Source organism: Engraulis encrasicolus, chromosome 11, assembly GCF_034702125.1.
Source record: "Engraulis encrasicolus isolate BLACKSEA-1 chromosome 11, IST_EnEncr_1.0, whole genome shotgun sequence".
NCBI lineage: Eukaryota > Metazoa > Chordata > Actinopteri > Clupeiformes > Engraulidae > Engraulis > Engraulis encrasicolus.
In genome coordinates, this window is record NC_085867.1 from 14,548,049 (window position 1) to 14,566,097 (window position 18,049).

An 18,049-nucleotide genomic window follows, 5' to 3' on the forward strand; every position below is an offset into this window, starting at 1 on the left:
ATGACAGGGGTGGTGGAGGGGGGGTGTGGGGGCAGTAACATCTCCAGACTTACTGGAGCCAAGAATTAATGGGCTCATTCAGAGGCGATTGAGACATCTTAATTACCGCACTTGTGAAAACTTTAGGGGAGGGCAGAGGAGCAGGAGGATGTTTCCTTTGATCTGGGCCTAAGTGAATTGTAAATGAGCCGGGCTGCCCCCTATAAATACCTCAGCCGCCACTCTGCGGCCCTCACAAGCCGCTCCTCAACCCTGACAGAAGAGACAAGAGACGGACCATCCCAGCCAGAGCATCACAGGACAGCACAGCACATGACAACCGGATTGTCCCCGCACTGCTGTTGCATTGAGCATTCAAACCCTTCTCACCAAAGGATTTACTCACTCTTGACTCAAGGACTACATTGGGACGCAAAGCTGAAAAAGAACTTTGGACAAGGATTTTTTTCCCTGTTACCTTGTTTTCTTTTGAGCAATTTCTGGATTTTACACCTGGAAGGCACCATGAAGGGGCACTTTTCAGTTGAGTGGCTCTCTCAGAGCAGCAGCCAGGTCTCAGGTAGCCACCACCAGCAGCAGCAGCAGCCTGCTCCAGCGGTCTCCACCAACACTACCAGCATCTCAGCTGCTTCAGTTGGTCCACCACACACACCCAGCACCTCCGGAACCGTCCCAGAGAGCCTGCCCGGTTTCTACAGGCAATGCAGGCCCATCCACAGCAGGCCATCTCTGGAGGTTCATGTGGAGAACCACTCCGATTCCGCACGCCGCCAACAGAGCCAAGAGAACAGGAACATCCAGCAGTGTGTTCAAGGTGAGGTTCTTTTATTATTTATGAAAAATAATTGAAACAATTAAAAGTTTATTTAAATTTTTGGGAAAATAATTTTTTTTAAAGTTTTTTAATTTTTTTTGAAGTTTTTAGTTTGTACAGTAGTTCAGCTGTGCTTGGATGATTTTTTCTTAGCAATTTTATGGAGAATGTGGGATAGGGGAGTCATAATTAGTGTGTTGAGCAGTTTGCCCTCTCAAATGCTTTCGATTTGCCTGTAACACATACAGTAACTATTAAACTTTTAGATACATGCATCTCATCTAATCAAATGATGACCGCTTCAAAAGCTTTGACTAATCTATATTATTTTCATCATTCCCATTTCCTCAGGCCAAGAAACCGGGTTCACCACCTCAGAAGAAGAAGAAGAGACATCGGGCTATGAGAGTGAAGGAGGCCAGTCTCTCTCCCCCGGTGCCGCCTCCAAGGGCCTCCACACCCCTCCTCCACCTCCTCATCCTCCCCTTGCCTTGTCCCCTTCCAGTGGCCGGCGGCCCCGCACCGCCTTCACAGCGGACCAGATCAACAGCCTGGAGAAGGCCTTCAAGAGGAACGCCTACCTGGGCACCCAGGACAAGGCCGAGCTGTGCAAGAGGCTCAGCCTCTCCGACAAGCAGGTACACATCCCTTTCGATAATTTATGGTCACATAAGGTCATTTTAATTTGATGTCAGAATATTAAAATGTATTTAATAATAATAATTAAGCGTTTTTCATGGGCAGACAGGAAAGATGTTAACATGTGAAGCACAGCATACGCAATTAAGTTCAAATCTTTTTTGTAAATACACCACGATATATTAAAAGTTACATGAAACTTTTTCTGTTTTAACATATTAATTTACACATCATATCTGAACTTTGTAAGTAGATTGAAAATTAGAATACTTAATACTCATTCTTCTCTTTCTTTCTTTCCAGATCAGGAACTGGTTCCAGAACAGGCGCATGAAGCTGAAGCGCACGGTTCAGGACGCGTTGGCGCACGCCTGCCAAGCCAAGGTGGCATCCCACCTCATGCAGCAGTACCCAGAGCTCCAGAGCTACCGGCCGGCCCCCTACCCCAGCTACTACACCGCCACCTCCCACCAACACCACCACCAACAGGAGCCCTCCGCTACGGCCTACATCTCCCCCGCAGGCCTCCACTATAACCCCTCCGCTGCCGTGACTGCTGCTGCTGCTGCTGCGGGACATCTCCATGGCCTGCCCACCGTGGACGCCCTCTACCAGTACAACGGACTCACAGGCCTGGCTGTAGCCTCAGCTGGGCCTTCCTCGAGGATGGTGCCCTTCCAGCCATACACACATCAGTATTAGGTATAAGCCCCCTGGGTCTGGATTAAAGGCACTGTCATATTGAGGTTATGTAGAGACAATAAGATGATAGTGATGAGCAAATGAATTCTATGGTTAACGGGTTAACCTGAACTTGAGCCATCATAACAGGATGACATAGCCCTTGTCTGGTGCAATGTAAATGTGGGTTTGATAGTTTGTGACTATACTGCTTTGAGGTGTCTTTCACCCTTACCAACAGAGAGAACTTGCAGCTACCCAGGATGCAGTTCTCCAGCCTTTTTGCAGTTTACTGTTTTATTAACATTGCTTACATTATTTATTCAGCCTACTGCCCACGGGGGACAAAGGAAGCCCAGGGAGGAGATGGGTGTGATTAGATCACACAGCATTGCAGAGTCTGCTCAACAGAAACCTGATGCGATGGGTTTTTTTTCCCCTTCCTTCCAAATGTGTTCCCTACCACCAATGTGTTACTCCCCACCACTGAGGCTAGAGTGCAATACTGCCCCAATTCCATGTTGTCATTCCATTGTATTGTGACAGAATTTATTTAAAATAAGAAAGTATGTACATTTTGTAAAGTTGTGTATTTTTGTTTTATGTGTATATATATTATATACAAAAATCTTTGCATATAGAATTATTGTTTATTGAATAAATCAATTGTTCAAACACAATCTCCATACTTTTCTTTTTAAGCTTACTTTGAACGTTTGGGTTTCACCTATTTAGATACACACAACACCTTGCATTCATAGAGGTTATTTACATACTCTGTCTGAAGCAAGAAGCAGTAAGTGTACACTAGTTTCTTGATCTATAGGCCTACAGTAGATTAGGGATGTCAAACTCGAATTCACAAAGGGCCAAAATATAAATCTATGAAGTATAAATATAAATAAGAGTTGCCTATGGCAACCACCTTCAGAATAGACCCCGCCTAATCTGGGTCCCCTGAATATAACTTAATTGTATTGCAAATGTATTTTCTAAGATTCCATTACAAAATATGTCATATTTCATGTGAAACTGCATAACATTAAAATGACATCCGGTCGACATAGGTTCCCCATAATGTGAGCATGTAAATGTGCCTGAACATATGCTGTTGTATGAGTGGGAGATGTTGTATTGGCCTCTGCCCTACTAAAATTCCTATGACACTTCAAATTACATGTTCACACACCATACTATGTGTTAATGGTGTATGTGGGCCAACTGTATAACACGTTTGATATGATCTCGTGGGCCAAAGAAAATTACCCCACAGGCCAAATTTGACACCTGCCAGATGCTTACCACACTATTCAATAAATATGAGGTATTGAATTTAAATAATGATGAACAACTGACTGAATGCAAATATTGTCATGTCAAGTAGTGAAGGTTGTAAACCAAGCAGATAGTACACTGTCATACGGACTTAGAAAGTATAAGGTTAAGCCTTTCAGATTGCCTGGTTAGCACCTGACCTAATCACAAGGGAGGTCCGTTTTTTGCGTCAGTCATCTTTCAGATCAAAACGATTGTGTAGAGCCAAAGGCCATTTGGGAGTTCCCAGGTTACCTTTCAGATGGCTCTATCAATTTCAAAACAGACTGCCTTTCTTTCTCATGCCATTGTTGTTCTGCAATTCAACAATTACGGAGCACTTAGGACTTTTATTCATCCCACTTATGAACTATGCCCAGAATGCTGGGCAGACCAATCATAGAATTGGTGTTTAAACAAGACCTCATTACTTTAGCTAATTATTAGTAACTAAAACAGACAATTGAGATTTGGGATTGCATGGTTGTCAAGTGATGGGTGTGCATGCCCAGCCCAGCTATGGCAACTCTTGTTATCTATATAGAAAACATAAACAGCCATCACGCTATCTCAAACTAGCAAAGGGAAAATGGGTAGTGATCATGATGGAAAAGCACACATCAATAGTCATGGTTCAATCATACAACACATCTTTATCCCCCCCCCTTAGTGGAGTACGGCTTGAATGAAACTAGCAAGAATATGAAGCATCTGCAATACTTTTTTTAATAGGATATAGTTTAATGGCAGTCTTGGAAAATATATGGCTGAATCTATTCAAAACACAATTTCACGTGTCCTTATTCTGTGGACAATTTAAAACAAAATTCCAGCATACTGTATATGTATATAAATGCAGTGCTTATTTTAACTCCACTTAAAGAATATTAATATAAACAGGCATGGCCATGCAAACACACCTATTTATTAATGAAGATATACTACGCAGGGCTTTAAATTAACTTTTTTCATCACCAGCCAAAATGGCTATAAGTTCTTAATCTTACCAGCTAAACGCACACTCAATAAATGGGTCAGAGTGGCAAGTAAGGGGTTTTTTTCTACCAGCAAAACTGAATTTTCAACAGCATTTGGCTGATTGGCGGGTGTTGATTTAAAGGCCTGCTTCTATGATCTCAGTGCAATTAACATGTTGGAAAAATTGTTGTTGTTTTCCATTACTCCTTCACTTGGAGTTCACGTGGGACGAGTAAAACAGCAACCTAATCATGCCGCTTTCAATAAGTGAATCACCAGAACAGATCAGACTGCATTTAGTATATTTCTTTTGTATTGTAATATACAAAAAGTCTTGAACAAAATCCTAGAGCATACAAAATGCCACTTTTCTCATAGCACCATTTCATTATAGAAAATTAAAAGTTAAAAAAGGGACACAAGACATTTTAAAAACACATTTAAAACATTTTTATGTATAAAACAGCTTGTGTTTGAGTAGAGGCCAAATACCATGAAAAACATCTTTGATGGCAGTTTATATTCCATACACAATCTAATAAAAAAAGGGAAATACAACAGAAGATTATTCTTTTTTTAAACCAAATCACACTCTGGAAGTAAAAGGTACAAAAACGGGTATTTCAAAAGAATAAACACACAAGTCTACCGAACATTCTCATGTTTCACTACAATAACAAAATAGTTTGGAAAACCAAAATGTCATGCTGATTGCCACCCCCTATACACACGCACGCTCTCTTCCTAAGGTCCGTCCTTACACCGTCTTCTGCTGACCCTTCTTTCCAATCAGGGACTTGTGGATGTGTGGGATCACACCTGTGTGGATTAAAAAAAATACAGTGTGAAGGGAGTATAACCATAGTATAAGAAATATGACATGATAATAAAGCTTATAAAGATGCAGTGTAATATTTTTAGCAGTTTCTTTCCCAAATTCAAGGGTGGGGTAAGTGTGATTGAGGTGTTCCCTGCCTCTGTGACACTCTCCCCCCTAAACCTCACGCCCATCCAACGGTACCACTGTGACTGAGGTGTTCCCCCACGGTTCGTCCCCCTCCCTCTGGGACGCGAACCTGCAACCTTGTCAACTACATCAGTTGGGCGATGGGAAGCATAGTACGAGCACACCGAGCTAAAGGACTGGTCCGATAGCCCAACGTTACCGCACTGTGTTGAGGCTTCGGGAGCGAGGTTTACTAACGTTCCACGCCACACTCTGCTAGTTGGCCTACAACCATGCACCAAAACAGCATGGCAGATCACCGTGTACATGTTTGTGTAGATTCTCACTCATTAATGTCAGACTCATTAAATTTAGCAGGTGAATTGACCAATCAATTCATGGTTTTGTTGAGCTGGAATTATTGATGGCATTATGGAAATGAAACTTTTTCCATGATATTCTAATTTACTGGCACCTGTACAAGGTGTAGAAGCCAGAGTTTACAGGTCATGCAGGAGTTGCTGCGTTTTTCTTGAGGCCATATTATTCAAAGAGTTTAGCCAAGAAGTCCAGCTGCTAAACACAACTAACCATGACATGAAGTTATAAAACTGTTCCACAATTATTAAAGGGGCACAATGTAGGATAACGTTGACAGTCATGAAAAAAACGCTGTTTAAATCAACTCGCTGTGAGAATATTTTTCATCACGGAATGCCAGCAGTTGATACAAATCTGAATACGGTATGTAAAGCGATTTTTCGTATGAGAAGTGTCTCACGACACTTGTAGCAGGTCGCTCTGTCAAAAGTTGCATTTGGGGTTCTCTGACAGTGGACTGTGAAAGTGGTCACGAGTCATCATTCACTTACTAATGACGGCTGACTGGAGACAGCGATTAATTACATGTTTAATCCTACATAGAGCCCCTTTAATTATACTACTTCTACAATCACCATCACACAAATCAGATATTTCTTAACTCATTAAACCTCAATGGGCCAACACACACACACACACACTGAAAATGTGAAATATAAATAAATAAAAGCAGACCTCCTCCAGCAATGGTGGCCTTGATGAGGGAATCCAACTCCTCGTCTCCTCTGATGGCGAGCTGCAAGTGACGTGGCGTGATACGCTTCACCTTCAAGTCCTTGGAGGCATTGCCAGCCAACTCCAGAACCTGTACATGCAACACATTCAATGGTTTTCCTTGTTCATTTTGTATCCCTTTATTCTGAAAGCGGTACCATAAATAACATTGCATGACTTGTGACTAATCACAAAGCAGCATACAATTCCAAAGGGCCATAAATGTTCAGCAACTGCTTGCTTATTTACACAAAATCAACTACAGGAATATTCCAATGGAAGAGCATCAGAACACACAGCAGCATCAGAACGCGCAGAGGCATATTCAAATAATCCATATACTGTACTGTACACCAAATGGGCCTGTCAGGCAGAAAGGCAAGCAGTAATATCCAAGTTCTAGTCTCATGACCAGCAACAACTAACGTATTTCAGTGTGCAATAGATTGCACCAGTAGATGCTGTTATGCAAAGTGGCATACAGAAGGAAGATGAAGGTTGTAATTATGCCCCAAGTTTTGTACGGTGGTGGCAGCTTTCTACTTTAAGAAAATACATAAAGAACTACATACAGAAGTGAAGTGCAAACAAAAAGAGTACAAAGACATGAAGTTGTATCAGCCAAGGGGTTAACATCATCATTCCACTTGAGACATGTCTTACCTCAGCAGTCAGATACTCCAGGATAGCTGCACTGTACACTGCCGCTGTGGCTCCCACTCGCCCATGGCTTGTGGTGCGGGTCTTCAGGTGCCTGTGGATACGCCCCACTGGGAACTGCACAACAGGGCACATCAGAATACTTTTTTATTTGGTAACCTTGGTTAAATAAGCCAATGTTACTTATATAGAACACGCTTGAGTTTAGTCGACCTTAGCTGTGCAATATACAGCAGAACCAAGATGTAACCATTACATTACAATACACAATGTGCTGCATAACGTACACACAAGACTAATCAAGATATCTCACACTGAAAAATAAATTATGATATGATTATAGGCCTAATATAAATAGTGTGTGCAATGCACGGTGATGGGTGTACCTGAAGCCCTGCCCTTTGGGAGCGGGATACTGCCTTGGCCTTGGCTTTGCCACTGTCCTTTCCAGCTTTACCCCCAGCCTGTGCAAGTTAGGAAACAGCGGTGTTAAAACAAAAGAATAATAATAATACAAATGTCAACCAACCTCCCATAACTGTAATGATGTTCGTGTGGCGATTAGCTTCAAAACTGTGGTATTTTAAAGCAGAAGTATGATTGGATGAATACAATGCAGAATGCTAACCTCATTTAACCTATGGACAGTCGCGTGCATAGCTGGACCATCAACCGCGTAAATAATGTGTACATATGCTAATAACGTAGCCGGATTTGGCTAACTTCAAGGCTTTGACAGTTTTTGATGCCAAGTTCCTCCAGCTTCCCAGCAACCAGAAAACGCGGTCTGTTTCGGCAACGACAAGTCGACATTTTGCTCAACAAAACTGTTCATAAAGGTCATGGTTCAAAAAGGCCACTTATAGTATTGAATGCAGCTTAGCAAAGTGGCCAGCTGACCATTCATTGACATTGGCTTAGTTCTCGAGTCCTTAAGCCACCGGCGAATGGCAAGCACAGGAAAGCCAACGTTAGCTAACTACACTATGGGATGCAAGAACTAACCTTTGCAATCATAAACACTGCTTTCTCCAACGAAAAAATGACTTCGCCCTTGCTTGACTACCAGATAAACTTCAGAGTTGACGAAGCCCACAGATTACTACTACATTGGCGTTCGTGTGTCCTGCAATTGGCGCTCTTTCCTGCTAGTCAACTGGATACATTATACTTGCGATAGCGAACAACTACAGGCACCACAATCAAGCAGTTGTTGAAGAGGTGCATACACCAACCCAAGGCCAACATACAATTAGAGAAAATATCAACCCATCCTTACCATATCACCGGTTAAATGCCCAGTTATCTCACTGAATTTGAGGAGGAGGGAAACAATAACGCTTCTTCTTCACGCAAACCTGTTCAGGAGAATTGACTCTCGTGAGCTGGCGAAACAGCCAATAGCAACTGTCTATACTGCTTTGAATATCTGTTTAGCCAATAGCGACATTGTTTGTACCTATCTCAACGGCTTCCCAGCTGAATGCGCAGGCGCACGTGCATACCCCACAAGATTAGTTTATTCCATGAACCCTTTATAAATCACGATTTAGAGTATTTAGAACAAATCTCCCAATACCTAAAAGTATTTGATGCATTACACCTTCCACTTTAGTTGAAACAATTCTTATAATCTTTTGGCCAAGTAACCTATAGCAATATTTTCCTAAATTGCCTTTAGAGGGCGCAAGATATAGGAGCATATTTATTTGCTGATTTTAGGCTACAATACTTGTTTCCGATTCTGGCTTTTTACTATTTGTCTAAAGCAATATTATTTCTTGAATAATATATAACTTGCTTGACTGAGGAACACGCACTGAGTGTGGTTGCATGGAATTTATAAATGTGACTTGCACGTTTGCTTATCAGGACTTCAAATATACAGCATTTTGTGTTTTCTTTTAAAAAGGGGGGATATATATTTTGGATACAGTAGTGTGTGTGATCAAGAAGTGACAGGCCTTGGGCGCATCATACTGTGATTGGACAACCATGCTCGAAGGCCTAGCGCAGGAGAGGGCACAGAGTTCAACACTGTTGTCATTCGGCGAGGAAGATAATAAGCCCATACGACTTCATTGCGAGCGTCGACGTTGCGCAACGGAGGTAAGCGAGAACTTGTTGTCACGATGTGGGTGTTATTAAATACAGCGCATTTAAAGTCGGCCACAAATATGAACGAGACGATGAGCTCGCACCGGTTTGCTCTACTAACACACCACGTGTGAGGAGTGGGGGGACAGGCAGTGAGGAGGAGCTGAAGTGGGGACCTGCGCAAACTTGTGTAGAGGTGTGAGACAAGACCCATATACACACGTGAGTGAGTTGTTGACCAACCAGTTCATGGGCGCGTGACCTCGGAGGCAGTGCGCCGACGAGCGTTGAAGGGGATAAGCAACTGCAGAGGTTGCAAGATCTGACTGCAGCCGCATTCATCCCGCGATAGTTTTACACCATGTGACATGTCACCTCGTCAACGCAACGTCGACGAAATTTCGAAGTTTGACAGGAAATCTAACCGTCATGCAGCATTTTCCATCCAGGGTGCATTGCTGTCTAAATGCGCATTCATGCGTTGACACATCTCGATCGCACCTAATGCCGCATCCTCAGAAGGTGTCCATTCACTCTACCACTAACAATATGTGTCAACATTTTGCTGGACATATGTTTAATAGCCTCCAAGGTGCCCTGTTTTTCACAGCGTGCCAAGACGTTATAGGCACATATTTGCCAATGCCAGGCATAACCCTGAACGCACGAGAGACTAGACTAGACATGCAATGATTTCACGACAGGACTAGCAATGACGCATGTGACTAACTGCAGTGTACAGGTTAAATTATTCATCTCCACTTAATTTCGCATTTCCTCGTTGCCAACGCGGGATCCCCATGCTTGAATCAGTGTTGGCAGATGTTTTGCAAATGTTGGCTTCTCAGAACATTTTCAGCAGCTCCACCGTGTGTGACGCCTGAGTAAACCTGCCATGCACAAAATATGTCGTCTTTAATAACCGGAATTAAGTGATATCTCGTGCAAAACATCCCATTATCGCCCTGTATCTGCAGTAAGCAAATACGGTCGTCACTGACCCCAGGCCAGTTGATAAGGGCATCACGATCATGGAAGTACATCATTACGAAAAAAATAAAACGGAGAGGAAATGACGTTCACGCAGCGGATGCAGCTCATGGCCAATGATTTCTCAAGATCCCGCCTCAAACGAATGACTGAAGTATCAAATGGCCAATTGGACTGCGTAATGTGATTCCACAGTTGTAATTGGCAGAAGTCAGGCCAATGTGACTGAAGTAAATGGGTCCCTGCAGTATCGTTGAGAAGGGTGTTCACTGTATGCTGCGAGTAAGATACGCAGGAGGGAGAACGAAGCGGGCTGGTGGCGGTGAAGATGGCGGATGGAGACAGTGGGAGCGAGCGCGGTGGTAGCAGTGGAGGTGGAGGAGGTAGCGGGTTTCAACAGTTCCAGCGGGAGCAAGAGACCCAGGAACTCGCTTCCAAAAGGCTTGACATCCAAAACAAGCGTTTCTACCTAGATGTCAAGCAGAATTCGAAGGGCAGGTTCATCAAGATAGCCGAGGTCGGGGCCGGGGGCTCCAAAAGTCGCCTGACCCTCTCCATGTCAGTTGCGGCCGAGTTTCGCGACTACTTGGGGGATTTCATTGAGCACTACGCCCAACTTGGGCCCAGCAGCCCTGAACAAATCGCTCAGTCATCCGGTGGAGACGATGGTGGGCCTCGACGAGCCTTAAAGAGCGAGTTCTTGGTTAGAGAAAACCGAAAATACTACCTCGATCTGAAGGAGAATCAACGGGGGAGGTTCCTCCGAATCCGACAAACCGTCAACCGTGGGCCCGGCTTCGGAGTTGGAGGCCCTGGGGGCGGAATGCAGGCAGGCCAAACCATCGCGCTCCCGGCCCAGGGCTTAATAGAGTTCAGAGACGCCCTTGCCAAGCTTATAGATGATTACGGTGGAGACGACGAGGAACTGACCGGTGGCACAGCAGCGGGGGGTTACGGCGAGCTTCCCGAGGGAACATCCATCATGGTGGACTCCAAACGCTTCTTCTTTGACGTCGGATCCAACAAATACGGAGTGTTCCTGAGAGTTAGCGAAGTCAAACCAAGCTACAGGAACTCTATAACTATCCCCTTCAAGGCCTGGAGTAAGTTCGGAGGAGCATTCAGTCGTTATGCAGAGGAGATGAAAGAAATCCAGGAGAGACAACGGGATAAAATGTACGAAAGGAGGGAAGAGTCAGAGGGCGAAGATGTGGAGGACGATTGAACCTCCCCAAGGCTGTCCGGCTGACGTGAGATCTGCAGAATGAAAAATGTTGCAGTATGCAGACAAGACAGATTTACAAAGTGCATGACGAATCGAACTTATACTAAAAAATATTGTGGCGTAATATACATTTGACAGAATTATAGATGTGTAAGATCCGAAGTTTTTTGTTTGTAATGAGGGTTGTTTGGGGGGTCACAAGTATATAGTTAAAAGCCATGGGCGAAAGGTGCACGACAGGAAGGTCTTATGAGGCAAGAAAAAAGTATGATTTGTTATAATGGCCTATGACAACATGGCATTCTCCTAAACCAGCAACTCTTCATCCTAAGAGGACAAAGAAATCTTTATACTGTCAGATTATAATGACAAACAAATCTTTATAATGTCAGATTGTAACATTTATATTAAGAAAAGCTATTTCTCCCCTAACCCCCAACCCACATGCATTTACTTGTGTGTATTGTTGCTATCTAGCTAATGACACAGGAGGTGTGCACGACCAGAGGTTCTGTCACACTCTCTCTCCCTGTGCCTGGGCCCTTAACGTTTAAAACTAGGTCATAGAGGGTCCAGGGCACTTCTGTGTCTATCTGTGGGATGTTAATTTGGCTTAAAAATGTCGGCAGAAATGTACACAAGTTGGCTGTTGCAATGTATGATGTCAGTAGATCCGATAGCCATGTCCAAAAGACCCACATGCAGTGAGTGAGTTGAGTGAGGTTGGCAGCAGCTAGGCAAGCCTGGCTCGGCTGAAACATGGCTACTTTAGATGGTGGCCTCCATACATGGCCGAGGCCTGTCACCAGAGCTGCTGACTGGTGTTACCCCCCCATAAATCAGCTTATAGGCCCTCGCACTCGTAAAGCATTTTGTCCAGAATTTCTGCAACACAATTGGGACATTTTTTTTTATTTTTATTTTTTTTCCTCCGCCAACATGAGATCAGCGGATATATACGTTGCAGGAGTGGATTAATAACAATGACTGCATCAAAATGGAACTTTTTTTTTTGGTTGTTGTGTGAAGTCTTGCAATCCTCCCTCCCCCATCTTCCAAGAAGCTGTTGTGGCCCCAACCATGGCCCACGTCCTGCTTCCTGAATGGGGCGACATGCCATTGATCCAAAGGAACAATCTCAAATGTGATCGATGAGGAATGCCAGGACTTTTCTGTGAGTCACCAGCTGACAGGTGACAGTGACAGTCCTTGGGGGGTGGTGGGGGGATTCTCCTCTTGGACTGACTGAGAAGAGTGGGCGCCGGAGAGAGAGAGAGCCACACACTTTACAAGCTGAGCCTAAAACCAGCGCTGTCACCCAGATTGGACCTTGGGGCTGTGAGGTAACACACGTCACACGTCACTCTCACCTGAGAAGAAGTAGACCTAGCTCTGTCTGTCTGTCCCCAGGCCAGGCCTTGCACAGCACAGGCCCCATCATACTCACTCCTGTCTTCTAGAATGGACAAAAAGCCGCATGAAAGGGTTCTTTTCTTTTCTAAGAAAACTATATTTGCAGATTATACTTTATGAGAGAAAAAAAGTGGAACAAACCAGCATATTTTTAATTACTTAAAATAGAATATATCTATATAAATGACAGAATTATAAAAAAAGCCATATTGGGCTGATTTCATAAAAACAAAGCTGGGGAGAAGCATTGTGCAGATTATTTTTCCTTTTTTTTTCTTTTTTTGTCGGTTTTCCTATAGAAAGTGGAAGAAAAACATCTAAGTAAAGAAAAAATATATAAAATGCAATGTATCTTGACTGTGTAAAAGAATCCCATCTTCTCTTCCTCACAATATATGTTGAAAAAAATGTATTGGTTAATGTGTTTCTGAAAAGTATAGGCAACATTTTATTTAGCACACTATCTAATGGATGGGACCCATGTCACACCCATGTGAGTCATTTTTTTTGTTTTCTAAAAATTTGCATCTCTGTCCTTCATTTGGAGTTGTCTTCTGTTTAATTTATTGAATTATCAGAAGAATTTCACCTCTTTGTGTTATTGTTTTATTTACCTCCTAATCCCAGGGAAGCAAACTTCATAGTTTCTTTTTTTGTTGATGGGCAAAGCAAAGCGAAAAATAGAAAGACGTCTATGTAACACTGTTGTCCTGTGGTTGGTGATCAGTGTGCTGAGTTGAGTGTGTGTGTGTCTGTGACAGTGGAGGAGTGTTGGCTTCCTCTCAATATTAGCCTAACTGGGGAATTAGGACAGCCCGCTCGTACAGGGAAAGCATAATTACACACACACAAACTCAAACTCACATGGGTATACTATACACACACACGCACACAGTGGACACACTCAAACTCACATGGGTATTCACACACACACACACACACATTCTCAAACTCACATTATCGTACATACATACACACACACTCAAACATTGGTGCATATTCACATACTTACTCCATTACTGCACTTTATTTAAAGGAGAAAAAAAAAACGTCTTGAGCAATGACAGGTCATATCTAGTGCAATGTAAACTCCCCAAGTGGGTCGCTTCCTTACTCTACAAGTCTCTCCTCTGCAGTCGAGTCCGTTTAGGGAGACAGTGTTTCAAACACAACATGACATGAGAACCTCACTTTAAAAAAAACAAAAAATCTTTACATTTGTCTCGTTCAGTGGCAGCTGTTTTAATCTAGAGTCTACACGTGCTTATGTGTGTTTGGTGTGAGAGTGTCGATGTACATTCTGTGATCTTTAAAGCTACTGATTTTTGAAAAAAAAATTCTAAACATCTATGCTGGGACACACATCAAACACTCACACATACACTTTCACACATATTCTTTCATAGGTATGTCCACTCAGTCACACACATGTAGATCTGTGTGTGAGAAAGTATTTTTTTTGGTCTGGTGGCTCTAAAAACTCCCAATGCCTGCCTCGTCTCAGAGGCCCTAACCAAGAGGGCGTAAGCCAATGAGATTTAGCCGTGCCATGGCAGCTGGGCCAGTCTGGGCCAATGGGCTGCGGTGCTGTTGCGGAGGATTCTCCGTAAATCTCCCAATGATGGCAGCTGTGCCGGACCGGCATGGCGCGCCGCGGAGTGGTGGAGCGGGAGCGGAGCAGGAGGTGTTCGGCTGGGGCAGAGCAGAGAGCTGAGCTGACTTTGCAGCCGGCGCTATTTTAACACAGCGACCCCGCCAGCACCGGCCCGGCATTCATTCTATTCCTCCTCCCACCCCACCCCACGTACACCCCCGCGGCCCCCCCTTTTTCGCCGGCTCAGGGAAGTTTCAGCTGTGCCGAAAGGCTGACGCCTGCCACTGACCGCTGAGAGACACAAGGGCCCGATTGTCAAGGCTGCCACATGCTCATACGCACACACACACACACACACACACACACACACACACACACACACACACACACACACACACACACACACACACACACACACTACCCTAAAACCTAATTACAACATAGCTAGCACTGACTGCACATGTGATAGGGGAGTAGATTTGCCTAAGACATGACTGATCTGATGCAAAGCATTCCGCACCTGGAATCTGTACAAAAGAGTAAAGCAGCCATTTTATGTTGGAAAAAAAAGAGAAAAGTATTGATTTCAATGAATTCAGACATGCATATTAGTAAAACACATGCTAAACTATATCTTGGGTGAATAGAACAACTCATTTTGTTTGCCACAGACAACCGTTACTGTTAAGCAGGTATTCTCACACACTGGTATGAAAGGAATGTTCGGCTCCACAGAATATAATGTGGAATTCTAGGATCATGCATCATTGTGGTAGTAGAAAACATTCTTTTTTGCAGAATGTTCAAAAACTAAAACATGTTAACAGTGACTGTAGAACAAAACAAACGAACAAAAAAAAAAAAAAAACTATTTGATGGTGGTTTAGCTGTCCTGAGATTGTGTGCTTTTCAAAGCATTTTTTGCCTAGACAAAAGTGGAAATGGTCCAGTGTGGTATTGATTGTAAAGTGGGCATGAATGATCTCCATGGCGCCATCCATTACCCCCAAGCCGGCGTTTTAGTGTCCCCAATCACAGGCGGCCATGACTCCAACGGGTGCCGAGCTGGCACGGGTCCAGTGCAAAAGGGGTGGCAAGGTGGCAAGCACAGATTACTACGACTGTAGTGGTGGGCCAACAAGCATTGGCAGCACGGGCAACGGGAGCCAATTGAATGTGTGTGTGTGTGTGTGTGTGTGTGTGTGTGACGCGGCAGTGGCAGCTGCTGCCAGGACATTCTTTCAGTTGCTGACCTCTCACGCACATACACACCCACTCACACACACACACTCACACTCGCATACAGTCAATCTCGCACTCAAATACTCACTCTCACATTCTGGCCCATACCCTGCCCCCCTTCTCCAAAACATATACACACACACACACACACACACACACACACACACACACACACACACACACACACACACACACACACACACACACACACACACACACACACACACAGCACAGCCCCTCCTTTCTGACTACCCTGCCCTTACACACACACACATACACATACACACACACACACAGCTGCTGTGCTGACCGGTTCATGGACCCCTTGAGTTTTAGGAATTGGGGGGTTGAGGGTTCACCATTTTGGTGGTGACAGCCAGGCAGCACCCAAGTCTCCCTCCCTAAACTCAGGCGGCCTCCCTTCTCTCCCTCCTCTTTCCTACACTACACACTCTTATTTACACTCTCTCCTCTGCTCTCATGAGGGCACGGGGCCTTGAGTTAGTGGTGTCCCAGGAAAGGGGCCGGAGCAGGAAAGATATTTGGGGAATAGCTGAACACAGTCCTGTTGCAAACAAAGCCCCAAGCAAACTTAACACACACAAAAAACTAAATGAGTAATTATCACAGATGCCAACATCTAACATGAATTGATGGTGCTCTTTGATAGTTTATTCCCAACCCCACCTCCTAATAAAAAAAAGACCCATTTGATATACTGTAACTTGTTCGGCCATTAGTGCAGGCCATTTCAGCAGGGCAGCTTGAAATGCTGTAGGGGACTCTACACTGCGTAGCCGGGACTGTACCGAGTGGCACTGAGCTAGCGTAAGCTATCGCCAGCAAGGCAGCCATGAGGTAATTGGCACCACGGGCGCAGGCAGCGTCACCAAGACAACTCTCCGCCACGGGCAAGTTTAGTGAGAAAGGTGAACTGTGCCGACCATGGATGGACTGACTGGTGGTGGTAGTGTGTGTCTCGTTGCTGTGTTACTGTTACGGCTATAGTCTGTCAGGCAAGGGTGCGGGTATGACCTCTGGCTCTGTATCTCTCTCTCTCTCTCTCTGTCTCTCTCTCTCTCTCTCTCTCCATATCTAAGGCAGGGAATGGAGACTGGTGTTAGTTGTGCTAGTGGTGTTTTGGCTTCTCCTGATCACCTCAGATCGATCTGGCAGACGCAGGGCCAGGGTGCGAGGGAGGGATGGAGGGAGGGAAGGCCGTTGTTATCTTGGGTGTGTTTGTGTGGTTGTCACTCAAACAGCAGCCACTCCCATACATTTTTTTTAATATGCATCGCTGTGGTGAAAGTTGGGCTAGTACAATCAGGCAGTAGCTGTGTGTGTGTGTGTTTGTGTGTGTGTGTGTTTGTGTGTGTGTGTGTGTGTGTGCGTGCGTGCGTGCGTGCGTGCGTGCGTGCGTGCGTGCGTGCGTGCGTGCGTGCGTGCGTGAGTGCGTGCGTGCATGTGTGTGTGTGTGTGCACATGGCAAATGTATCCCAGAAGCCTCTTTCCACCAAATATGTCACTTCCTGTCTGTGTATAAGTGCAAGCTAAGCTAAGCTAATGCTTACCGGGGTCTTTCACTCAGGGACTTTTCCCATGCCTGTCTCTGTTGTACAACACCTGTGCAGGCAACCACATGACACACCATGACAGGTGACAACAAGCTGAACCGACTTGAGTCGTGAAAACATCTAATCACAGCCATGAGAAAGCTAAATGATTAGCTAGTTTTGAATTCCATCAAGTGCACTGCTTCAACCATAGCAGCCTATCACCACCACATCTCAGAATTGCACTTTATGTGAACATTTTGTGTTCTTAATGACTCTTAGAAGAAACAAGGCATCTGACAGTGATGATGACCTACGTTCATCATTTTTAAACCTTTAGGATGTCAAAGCCATTGCCATATTGTCATTTGAGGCAGATTAGATATCAATGATTAGAGTGAAAAAAGTGGTGTAATAAAAAAAAGTCCCTCAGTGAATTGTTGACAGAATAACATAAATGGATTTGGTGTATTTGGTTATAAATCGTGCTAATGTGTTCCTTGGGTAGTTAAAAGTATGTTGACATTTTAAGATGTCAGCAGAAACTGTCTGTCTTCATACACCCTGTATGTGTGCGTGCGCGTGTGTCTTCTCTGCTATCTGACTTGTTACATTAATGCATTCTCTGCATTGCACCCACTATTGCACCCTAAATGGCTGTACTGTACGGGTCCGGCGGTGTCCCTTTGAACAGCACACCCTCACTGGGCCATACAGACATAGAGCAGAACAAGAATGGAGGACTGTGGCTGCAGACACACGAAACAGAACCAGAAACGGAAATGAAGCCCGGCCGGACAGACGAAAG

General features: G+C 44.4%; 3 protein-coding genes across 3 annotated transcripts; 2 read left to right on the forward strand and 1 right to left on the reverse strand.

The window, feature by feature from the left end:
- Positions 1 to 504: 504 nt before the first annotated feature.
- Positions 505 to 2,671, forward strand: ved (ventrally expressed dharma/bozozok antagonist). The gene is made up of 3 exons (XM_063211110.1): positions 505 to 814; positions 1,166 to 1,452; positions 1,757 to 2,671. The coding sequence occupies exons 1-3, from the start codon at positions 505 to 507 to the stop codon at positions 2,153 to 2,155; spliced, it is 996 nt and encodes a 331-aa protein (XP_063067180.1). The 3' UTR covers positions 2,156 to 2,671.
- A 2,040-nt stretch (positions 2,672 to 4,711) lies between these two features.
- Positions 4,712 to 8,524, reverse strand: LOC134457930 (histone H2A.V). The gene is made up of 5 exons (XM_063209975.1): positions 8,407 to 8,524; positions 7,514 to 7,591; positions 7,131 to 7,244; positions 6,429 to 6,558; positions 4,712 to 5,245 (listed from the first exon to the last, which is right to left on the reverse strand). Exons 1-5 carry the CDS (start codon positions 8,407 to 8,409, stop codon positions 5,184 to 5,186), a joined length of 387 nt encoding a protein of 128 aa, XP_063066045.1. The 5' UTR covers positions 8,410 to 8,524; the 3' UTR covers positions 4,712 to 5,183.
- Positions 8,525 to 10,460: 1,936 nt separating this feature from the next.
- Positions 10,461 to 13,992, forward strand: purbb (purine-rich element binding protein Bb). The gene has a single exon (XM_063209976.1). The coding sequence runs from the start codon at positions 10,543 to 10,545 to the stop codon at positions 11,437 to 11,439; it is 897 nt and encodes a 298-aa protein (XP_063066046.1). The 5' UTR covers positions 10,461 to 10,542; the 3' UTR covers positions 11,440 to 13,992.
- The last annotated feature ends 4,057 nt before the right edge of the window (positions 13,993 to 18,049 follow it).

Excerpts from the sequence above, each read along its gene's own strand:
- ved (XM_063211110.1), top strand. The coding sequence starts at position 505 with ATGAAGGGGCACTTTTCAGTTGAGTGGCTCTCTCAGAGCAGCAGCCAG. Across the intron at positions 815-1,165 it reads CATCCAGCAGTGTGTTCAAG|GCCAAGAAACCGGGTTCACC; the intron begins GTGAGGTTCTTT and ends CCATTTCCTCAG. Across the intron at positions 1,453-1,756 it reads TCAGCCTCTCCGACAAGCAG|ATCAGGAACTGGTTCCAGAA; the intron begins GTACACATCCCT and ends CTTTCTTTCCAG.
- LOC134457930 (XM_063209975.1), bottom strand. Across the intron at positions 7,245-7,513 it reads CCCAAAGGGCAGGGCTTCAG|TTCCCAGTGGGGCGTATCCA; the intron begins GTACACCCATCA and ends CCTGTTGTGCAG. Across the intron at positions 6,559-7,130 it reads TGGAGTATCTGACTGCTGAG|GTTCTGGAGTTGGCTGGCAA; the intron begins GTAAGACATGTC and ends TTGCATGTACAG.
- purbb (XM_063209976.1), top strand. The coding sequence starts at position 10,543 with ATGGCGGATGGAGACAGTGGGAGCGAGCGCGGTGGTAGCAGTGGAGGT.